General features: G+C 41.8%; 2 protein-coding genes across 2 annotated transcripts; one reads left to right on the top strand and one right to left on the bottom strand.

The window, feature by feature from the left end:
* Positions 1–6,262: 6,262 nt before the first annotated feature.
* On the top strand, positions 6,263–7,299 carry LOC122621078 (melanoma-associated antigen B16). Its single transcript, XM_043798820.1, has 2 exons — positions 6,263–6,372; positions 6,430–7,299. The coding sequence occupies exon 2, from the start codon at positions 6,441–6,443 to the stop codon at positions 7,140–7,142; it is 702 nt and encodes a 233-aa protein (XP_043654755.1). The 5' UTR covers positions 6,263–6,372; positions 6,430–6,440; the 3' UTR covers positions 7,143–7,299.
* A 264-nt stretch (positions 7,300–7,563) lies between these two features.
* Positions 7,564–10,535, bottom strand: LOC122619043 (centromere protein J). The gene is made up of 2 exons (XM_043795725.1): positions 8,635–10,535; positions 7,564–8,574 (listed from the first exon to the last, which is right to left on the bottom strand). The coding sequence occupies exons 1-2, from the start codon at positions 10,465–10,467 to the stop codon at positions 7,717–7,719; spliced, it is 2,691 nt and encodes an 896-aa protein (XP_043651660.1). The 5' UTR covers positions 10,468–10,535; the 3' UTR covers positions 7,564–7,716.
* Between the last annotated feature and the right edge of the window lie 41 nt (positions 10,536–10,576).

Raw genomic sequence — 10,576 nt, 5'->3', positions numbered from 1 at the left:
CAGCTTTTGAATGGAAAATTTCCTAATGCTTGCTATAAATGGAACACGATGTATTATGAACATTCAAAAATGAAAATAAATAATTGAAGAAAGGTCCTGTTCTTGAAACTGAAAATCAGTAAATGAGATGAAAGTTTAGCTTTTCTGTTTTTTTTATTATTACTATAAAAAAGTGCAAAATTTATGAACTTAACATTACGAACTTCCAATGGGACTTCCACTGTTAGTTAATTAGGTATCCAAATGGCCACAAACCTAAGCCCCGACTTCCTTCCATCATTGGAATGGGACCTGGTAAACCTGATACTTGTGTGATTTGCTTTACCCAATCGCATGCAATGCGATAGCAGGCGAAGAGCAGCGAAAGCTGTTCAATAATAATTGGCTTAATTAAGAGTACAATCTACATAGAAACTCGAAATTAAATTCGAAATTAGCGAAAAGCCATTTCCACATTATATAAAAACGCGAAAAATGAAGTTTTTGGATGCCATTGCATGGTTGTATGAGAGGGGCCAAGTTTTCACAGTTCGTTTTTCCACTTGTTTTTTGCTGGTAATGTCTTCATTCGTGTTACACAAAAATCTCATGATAAAAGTCAAAGAGAGTTGGCCAAATTAAAACCATGAACCAGACGAAATCTCTTTCAAGTTAATCTCGATTTGGGTCTGTTTCAAAAGCTACGGACAACGAGTAAATAGAAGCAAAGTCGGTGCGCTTTAAATTGGCTTATTTTTCCTTATTTGTTCACAAAAAGCATTTAACCAATTTGCTTTGCACCGATGCTTGATATTACGTCAATATATTTGGCTTAATTTTCGGGTTTCTTTGTTTGGTCTACATTTTATGGTTTATTATTGGATGATTTAAGTCAAATAAATCAAGGCGGGGAGAATGATAAATAAGCGATATTGGAGTTATTTTTAAGCTGCCCACACTTATTTATTTAAAAGGTGTACGGATTGATATCATTGGTCTTTCGTTAATTTCCTTTATCAAATCAGATTTATTTTTCCGTTAGTTCACAAGTGCTCTAGCTAAAACTAGTCTGCTTAAAAATTAAATGTCTTTTCTATTAACCCGAACTGTACAATTAAATAATATAAATTTCGGTTAAAACTCTAAAGCAGTTTAATTTAGTCGATACAAGTACATAATGCAGTGTAGCCAACGAACGTGGCCCAAGCCCAACAAAAAGTGTAGCAGCTGCCATTGTGGTGCTATTGCTGTTGCTGCGGCTGTTGCCGTTTATTGTCAAAGCGGTTAAGCGACATGCCACCAAAAATGATTGACAATCACTTTACAAACTGTTTTCATTGCAGCCGGGGACTGCGACAAAAACAACGCACACACTGAGAGAAACGAAGCCCACACTCGGACACCACTTCCCCATTTTGGCAGCCTGCAACCAGTTGCACATGAAAGTAAAAGTAAAGCAAATCCACAGGCTCATGCGCATGTACAATGTTCATGCACATGCGGCGTATAATATATACACAAACTGCATTTAAATGCAGACTCGCTGAGGCCACAGAAGAGATACATATGGGAATATATGTATATTTCATATGTTTTATATACACAAAACAAACAAAAGGCGAGCCGGTGCGAAGACAGCCACACCGGTTGTGAATGCAGACACCGCTCAGACAACTATACCCATATTATGTGCCCAAAGCCTGCATATAACCCAATATATATGTATATGGCTACTAATGAAATGCGTTCAAAAAGGCCGCAGCGCCTGCCGAAACGATACCCAGATGCTGATAAACAACCAGAAAACCGACCCAGGCTCAAGCTCAAAAATATCCGAAACTTCATTTTGAAGGCATGACATCATATATGTATGCTGCATATTCCTCTCGATCGAGATTTAAATTGACCAAACAGAATTTCTTTGAATTTTCGACTCGTGACTCAAAAGGTTGCTTTGGGAATTCTTAGCGACAGTGAATTTGTTTTTTGACCTTCGGTTGGCAACAGAGGGATTTTGGACAAATTCCTATATGGTTAAACAAAAATTTATTGAAATTAGCATAAAAACAAGTAAAAAGAATTAAGGTGTTGACTGCCTAATAAATAAAATCTAATTATATGAAGTGAAACATAAAAATATAAATTTTTAAAATTACCATAAGGTGAAATACTATTTCATGAATGAACTAAAGTGCTTTAAATCTTTCAAATGGTGAATTTCTCACAGGACTTATAACATTCTTTTTATTAGAGAACTTCAAACGTTTGAAACTCAGCATTAAAAAATAAATTAACATTAACCAAGTCTCACTGCCTTGTCAATCAGCTCCATATGACCATGACCATGACTTCAGAGTGCAGATCTTCTCACGATCGTTCGACTTGGACAATCGCAGCTTTTCGGCGTAGCAGGCCATTAAATTGATGCATGTGTAACATGACACCAAGCTCAATAATAATTATTAAAAATTTCTGCCTTTCGGCAAATGGCTTGTGAAAGTTTTCGCAGGAGGCTGGCCACGATTTATGCAACAATTTATTGGATATTGTTGTTTCTGGCACTCTCTCATGCAAATTGCGCGGAGCTCAAGGCCTTTGCGACAAAGTCGTCGACTGCATACAAAATCCGAAAATGTGATTCACATTTCGGCTCATGTGATACGGTTGCAAAAAGCTGCTGGTCGACCTTTGCAAGGCGAAAACGTCACCAAGAGCGCGTGTTCGAGAAAAACCTAATTTAATTCAAGACGGGCCGGATACTGAGTAAACTACGGCGGGCATACGGCGGGCATACGGCGGGCATACGGCGGGCGTGGAGAATTACCCCAATCATTTTGGGAACCTAAAATGACTCATTAGATGGGCATTTTCAAGCGTCAGCCGAAACACCATTAATATTGGCCAACATGTTCAGCCACAGACTTGAACCTGAACTTAACGTTTAATTGTTTACAAAACGGCATGGCCATTTTGATTTAATTAATAATTATTAAATGTTTGTATAAACGTTATGGGGATGTGGGTTTCATTTGTGACTTATATGCTGGCCCACTTCAAAGTCATCGAATCACGGGCTATAGAATTAATAAGCACTTTAGAATGACCGACCGAACGAGAGATTGTGAATCTCGAGAGCAATAAAAACAAACGAAGGCGAAACCAAAACGCAGTAAAAAGATCAACTTGAAGACCAAGAAATATGCAAAGAAATAAAAATACAATACATGAAAAAATAAAATGGCCTTGAAAAATATTAAGCAGCGGATATTTTATTCAAATAAAACCAAATGCATATTAGTAACTTAAATACACGAATTTCTATTTCGCCCAAGTTCCCAATGCATTCGAAAAATCCACAGTCATTGAGCAAAAAAATCCCGTATTTTCCCACTACGAATACGCGTAAAATGTAGATCCGCTTAGACCTCAGTTATTTTTATACGATTGGTGTACTAGACCCCCGCAGTTCGATGTCGTCACACGGTGCGTATACGCGATTAGGCATGCACGAGTGAACTTGGCCCCCAAATGAAGTCGATTCACTGATCATTTGTCTGACTTTAATTGCGACGATTGTTGCAGCCATTTGGCAAACTAACTGATAACCGTTTAATTTGATTATCAGGGGCCGGCGTCTAGTTTGCATCGAAATTTATTAAGTGTAAAAGGTCGAATAGCAGCTTTATTTTGGGCCATGGCCTGGGTGTACCAATATGAACTCTTAATTAAGCAGCCTGCGACATCAGCCGAACAAGTTTGTTGTCCAAGTCTTTTGTTTTATAACTGAATTTTAGTTGATCACAGCTACACTCTGTTATAGCCAGGTTTTTAATTGTAAGCCCCATTGACATTTAGCGGATAGCTGGTCGTTCTAAGAGAGACGCAAATCATATCTAATCGAAGTGCCGGTCTCGAGCCACCAGCGGCAGCATGAAGAAGAATGCCAAACCGCTTCGCTGAAGGCAGTCCACTTTTAAGAACGGCACGCAACCAGACTGAGGCAACAACAGCCGGCTTTCGTTGCTATATTCTTGATTCCATTCCATTGCGACCGAAACGGGGTTATCAGCTAATTGAAAGAGGTTGTAAGAACAAACTTGTAGGGAAATAAATCATTCAATTCGCTGAGGAATAAATTAAAATATGAAAATAAAGAGAAGGAGTCCTAAATCTACCAATTAAGATATTGATTTTACAGCAACTATACAATTTTTCAGCATATATAACATATATATGTATAAATATAAGGTGTTATGGGTGCAATATAGTTTTTTTTAATTACAACTTTTATAATATCAAGTTATAAAAAATATATTAATGATAATATAATGATATTTAATAGCGAAAACGTCACCAAAAGCGCGTAGCCCATTTAATTGAATGTCTTATTTTAAATACAACATTTAGAATATGAAGTTATAGTGATATATTTATAATAATATCATTTTTATTTAATAGGTGAATTCTTCTGCACTTTAGTTGTAATAATTTATTTTCATTTATAATACTTTGCAAAAATGAACTTTGCCCTCCTTAATATATTCCACATGATAAATCTCAATAAGCGATTCACTCAAAAACGATTAATTTCAATCATATAGAGCATTAAACTGTACACATTCCTCATTCCTGTATTGGCTTTCTTTTTTGTGCACACATATTTTTATACCCGTTACTTGTGGAGTAAAAGGGTATACTAGATTGAAAAGTATGTAACAGGCAGAAGGACCATATAAAGTATTTATATTCTTGATCAGGATCAATAGCCGAATCGATCTAGCCATATCCGTCTGTCCGTATGAACGTTGAGATCTCAGGAACTATAAAAGCTAAAAAGTTGAGATTAGGCATGCAGACAAGAGACATAGCCGCACTTCTACTAGCTGAGTAACGGGTATCAGATAGTCGGGAAAATCGACTATAGCGTTCTCTCTTGTTTTCTTTTGTGATTCTGTTATTAATTTATTAATAGTTTTTGCCACCGCTGCGCAAGCAAAAAAAACCCGTTGTCGTTACTCTATTGGCTGATCATGGGATTTTGTTTATCACGAAAATTCTAAATGGCATGCCCATGTCATTTGCTAATTTTTTATGGCCTCTAAAAGCCCGGCTGCAAAGCAAGTTCGCCGCTCACGTCGTCAGCTAAGACCTTGACTTTCTTTTTAGTAAATAAGACATTTCTCCGACTCCGTCTGGCAACAATTAGTCGGCCATAAAAAAGTTAGGGCTGGAGTTGACAAACTTCAACATTACAATGCGCATTTTGAAAGCAAAACTGTTTGCCTGTGTGTAGAAAGTCTTAGTCTTCGCGTTGACAGTACTTTTTGTTGACTCACTCAATCGCGTTTTTGCGAGTTTCTTATCTGGAGTCATTTCGCTAGCTGGCATGCAAATTTCGGGGCTATTACAGCCATAACAGAATAGTTTGCAAAGCCCGACGGACATCCATTTCAGGCGGGCACAAAGGCTGTCTTAACAATATGAACTCCAATATTCAGCTATTCTTGAAACCGGAACAGTGGCGAATCAATTAAAGCTAGCCGCCAGACGAGCCAACTTTTGTCTTCCTTCCGCCTGTGCATTTATCACTTATGGATCGCGCACTTTGCACAGACGCAGGTAACTTGTTTTCACCGCAGCCACCGCCACCTAAAACACACATTTCAAGGCAATAAAATATGTTTGGCCATGTAATTCTGCAGCGTCTGGAAGTGCACTCCGGTGCGTGTGTCTGCGCAAACTGCATTTCCATTTCGTTTTGCTTGACTCGGTCTCTGTTTATTTTGAGTCTCCGTGGGGAATGTTGACCGTGCATGTCATTCGCGTTTAGTTTTGAAAGTTGTTTGCTTCCTGCTTCTGCACGTCGAGTCGGTTAGGCCATTTTAATTAAAAACACATCACCTTTTGAGGCAGTTATAACATTTGTTATGTAGAGTGCGTTTAATTTAGATGCTCGATAAATCAAATATTTATTTAGCAAACGATTTGGTGCAGCGCAAAAATCATACTGAGAGCAAAATGTAATAGATGAATAGGGTGGCAGCAAAAGGAAATCAATCAATACAAACCCACAAAAGTAGCTACTTCAGCCGCTCTTGGCCCAGTTTGTGCGTTTAAACGAGACCAATAAGTGGGCAATTGCACTTGAAAGTGTATATGACAGACACTCAAGCGGAAAATGATACGAGAGGAAAGGATTGAAAAGAGACAACAATAAGGGCTTGTAGTGTCGAAATAATGATTTCGAATAAATTTAAATTTACGCGCCCATCTGGTATTTTAATACCGAAAACAAGTACGTCGTTCGATATCTCGTTTTTAAAAGCTGATCTGGCAACGCCAAGCTTGTACACTTTTAATTGTGGCAAAAAACATATGTTCAATGCATTTTTTGTAAGCGGCATTTTAAATAACCAAAAGTATTTAAGAAACTAGGAGCTTGTTTATCAGATTAACCCGAAATGGCCAGCACTTCCCGCGCAGCTAGGAGCCAGAATGCCAACCTCTCGCAGGCAACTCAACAACCCGTTCGAGAGGTCGACGCCAAGGTTCGCGCCATTCTAAACTACATCCTTGATCATACGGCCCAGAAGATTCCCATAAAGGACAAGGATTTGCTGGCGGCGGCTGGTAACAAGAACGAACTGAAGGAGCGCCTGCCGCTGGTCACTGAACTGCTGGCCCAAAGATTCGGTATATTGCTAACCCCACTAGATGCGACCTCCAAGACTTTCATCTGCACTGCGGAGGAGCCGGTGGCCTCCATCCATGAGCTAACCGCGGCTCAACGCCCACAGTTTACGCTGCTGTACATCATTCTCATGTACATCTTCCTGCGCGGCAACCGCATCGAGGACTCCAAACTATACGGTATACTAGAGTTGCTCAACATCCATCCAGACGAGGAACATGGCTACTTTGGCGCCAGTGTGCGCAAGCAGATCGAGGAAACGTTTGTGAAGCAGCAATATTTGAAGCGAGAACGCTCCCAGCTAAGCGCTTACGATGATCCCAAGACATTCTTCCTTTGGGGACCACGTGCCAAGGCAGAGTTCACATTCGAGCAAATCGTGCAATTTGCCTCCAGGCTGCTCAATCAGCATCCCAAGATCTTCGAGCATTACCTCTCCATGGCCCAAGAAGGGTTAAACGCGGAGCAGTAGAACGCTCAGCCCCCGTTAACAAAATTTTAATTATAATTCGATTTTCAAGTTTCTACTTCTAAAATAAATTCGTTTCCATATAAAGTTTCTGAATTTTATTTAACAAATTGAAAACGAAGTTATTTATGTATGTATGTATAATTTGTAGGCTACCTAGTGGATTTCACGATTCACGATAAAATATAGGTTTGATTATAAAAAATTAGCATTGAGTTAAATTTTTTTATTGAAATAACATTATTTGAAGTTTTAAATAAATAAAGAAAACTAGTTAAACTTCGTCGTGTATGTAAATTAATGTTAAAAAAAAATGAGATGAAATATTTTAAAATACCTAAAGAAGGGTTGAACTATTAGACATTTTAAAATATTTTCTGCACCAATACCAAGTTTTGTAGCTTGTATATGCCTAAGGTGTGCCATTAAACATACTATGTATCAGATCCCTAAGATAGAGCCAATTTCCCTTTTATCACCAACAAAAGAAAATAATCAAGTCGATGATCTTATAAATACAGCACGGCTTTTCTATTTATTTAAATCTATACTTAACAACAGAAGCAGAGACCCGCCTCTAATACTTTGCATAGTCTGTGTCCATTATGAGCTTGCCATCCTTGTCCTTTAAACGAACGCGGCCGTTTGAATAGCGCGTCTCTTGGCTGCCATCTGGATACACCAGCTTAACAGTGCCGTCCGGATACTCCCTTCGCTTGTTTAGTTTGGTATGAATCTCCTTTTGGCCATTGGGCAGATTGAGAATCTTGTCTCCATTCCGGAGCTGCACTAGGTGAGTTCCGTCCGCATAACGCCACTCCTCTAGTTTCTCTGTATCGCTGGGATCCACAATCTTAATGCTGTTGTTGGGAAAGTGGATCTCGACAGTGCCATCTTTGCGGCGATGTTCAGTCTGCCCATTGGGAAACTCGAGTATTTCTAAACCATCTAGGTAAGAGGTGTGCCAAGTGTTGGTCTCAGCGTAGTAATACTTTACAGTGCCTTCCCTGATGTCAGTTTCCTTGATATCCTTATTGAAATAAAGCATGCGAACGCTCATGCCATCGGCGCTTATCTTTTTTAGATTTCCGTTTGGGTACCAAATGTCCTTGCTGCCATCCGCATTCATAATCTCTCTCTTAAAGTCCCTGCTGGAATTTCCAGACGGTGGGGTATCAGCTTTCGGAGCGGTCACGGGCGTCTGACCTTCCTCCGATTCTCCAGAGCTACTAGAGGCGTAGATTTCATCCAGAGCCTCTGGTTTTTTTTTATTCCTGCCCAACGAGCGACTCCGACTTCTCACTTGGCCACTGCCGCTACTCTGACGACGGTTGTGCGGCTCTCGATGCTTGGCAGGCTTACCAGCATTGCCATCCAGAGACTGAGTTCGTCGACCATTCTCATCGAGGATTTGTGACGTCGTAGCGGAAGGCAACTAAAAGAAGACCTTGCTTACATGACGATATACACCCAAGAAACCCCAGAATATACATACCACTTTGGGAGCAAGTCGAGCTATGTTTCGATTGATTTCCTGCAGCATCTTGCTGTTGTTTTCACGGCCAATCTTGACCAGCTCGTGCTCTAGGCGCTTGTTTTCCTTGCTCAGCAGCTCGATCTCATCGCGGTAGTTCCGCTGCTCCTTCTCACTGGCCCGCAGTTGAGCGCGAAGTCGCGCCTGTGCTGAGACGTGCGCCTGCTCCTTTTGTTTTAGTTGAAGCTGCAATGCCTCCACCTCTTGCTTCAAGGCAGCTATATCCTTCTTTTCCTTGCTGTTTGCATTGCTCTTCTGTAGTCGCATCTGCTGCTCGAACTTGCGGCGGTCCTCATCGATCTTCATGCGCTCGTCGTGCAGATAAATTTCGGCTTGGATCTTTTCGTCATGAACGCGATCCATTGCCTCCATATGATCCTGTATGCACTTTGCCTTCTCCAATTCGTGCTGCTGCCTGAGGCGGAGGAGTTGGGCATTCTGTTCCTTGAAGGCGGCTATTTCTGTCTCAAGCTCTTCAAGGCGAGTGCGAACGAGATTGGCCTTCTCCTGAAGATTTTTGGTTATGGGTTCCTCTGACTGCTGGCTGGGACTTGACTTTTTCTGCTGTTCCAAAGCCTGGAAGAGAGCCGACTTGAACTGTTCAAAGAGCTGAATATTGGAACCGTCGTTAAGGCTGGTTCCATCGGAGTACTCGTTGGTGTCATTCGAGTCGGAGAAGCGCACTCGCACTTGGGTTTTCCCCACCTGGATGGGTGTCATTGTGAGGGTCTGGTCGCTGGACTGTTCGATGTCCTCCTCATCTTCCTCCTGTACTAGCACCTGGTCCATCTGCGGTTGCAATCGCATTTGACGCACCTGTTGTGTGACTACAATGTGATCGGAGTCATCGGCTATTAGGCATCGCTGATCCTTGCGAGCCATAAAAGTTCGAATGCAGCTTGAGTTCATATCAATGTTTCCCTCAGTGGCCTTCTGTTCGAGAAGCTCGAATATGCTTACATTGCTGTCATCTTCCACTCGGATTTGGGCAGAACGTCTTTGGATTTGTGCTGGTTTTATACTCTGTGTGTCCAGCACCTTGGCCCAGCAAACTCCCTTCATCGGACTGGCTTCCGAGGAGGCTTCATCATCTGCCTGATGATGTCCGGCTCTGCTCTTCTGCTCAACAAAACGAACTCTGGGCGAGATGGTCGAGGCAGTAATGGAGGACGCAGTGGAAGACTTTAGATCTGGAGTGGAGCTGCAGGCGTTCTTGGAGATTAGCATTTGCTGAAAGTGCTGCTCGTTGAGATCGAGTTGTGCTGGGGGTTCGGGAGCTGATGCAGGAGCAGGATCGGGAGGTGATTTGCGCTTCTTGAGAATACCCTTTTTCATTTGAGGCGTGCGAAACTGTGGGTGGGCATTAGCGAACTTGTATCGCGGCAGGTTTTCCAGCCGCAGATGGTCGGGATTGATCTTGAACCTCTGCTTCAGGCCTTCGCCGCGACGAAGATAAGGTCGTTTGGGCTTGGCCGCCTGGGGAGCAGTCATTGGAATCTCCGGCTCCTGCTCGTCCGGTTCCGCAGCCAGTCGCGGCATTTGTATAGAGTGATCCTCGTCCCACTGTGACTCCTCCAGCACACTGTTTTCCCGGCTTTCCGCCTCCTGGTGAAGTAGTCCCAGCATTTTGTACATATTGCGCTGCTCCAAACCGAGCATAACGCGCTGATTGGACTGACGCTCTTGCAGCAGTCGCTTCTGCTCGTCCTGCCAACGACTAAGCGCCGCTAGACGGTGCGCGATGGCCTCCTGGCTAAGAGTCATTCCAACAGGACTTCCGCCAGCCTCCTGCATGCTTATTTATTTGCCCTTCGAATCGCAGTTTTGTCTAGACGCCGTACGCGTAGGGGAATTTAAAATTATGGCAGCAGTTGTCCAACACTGCACTGGTGGCAACTCTGTT

The sequence above is a fragment of the Drosophila teissieri genome, chromosome 3R, assembly GCF_016746235.2.
Source record: "Drosophila teissieri strain GT53w chromosome 3R, Prin_Dtei_1.1, whole genome shotgun sequence".
Lineage (NCBI taxonomy): Eukaryota > Metazoa > Arthropoda > Insecta > Diptera > Drosophilidae > Drosophila > Drosophila teissieri.
The sequence above is the reverse complement of the archived record's forward strand: the minus strand, read 5'-3'. Positions and strand labels throughout refer to the sequence as shown.

Bases quoted from the DNA above. Each gene is read 5' to 3' on its own strand.
- LOC122621078 (XM_043798820.1), top strand. From the start codon at position 6,441: ATGGCCAGCACTTCCCGCGCAGCTAGGAGCCAGAATGCCAACCTCTCG.
- LOC122619043 (XM_043795725.1), bottom strand. From the start codon at position 10,467: ATGCAGGAGGCTGGCGGAAGTCCTGTTGGAATGACTCTTAGCCAGGAG. The intron at 8,575-8,634 runs GTATGTATATTC...GTCTTCTTTTAG, and splicing joins CTCGACTTGCTCCCAAAGTG to TTGCCTTCCGCTACGACGTC.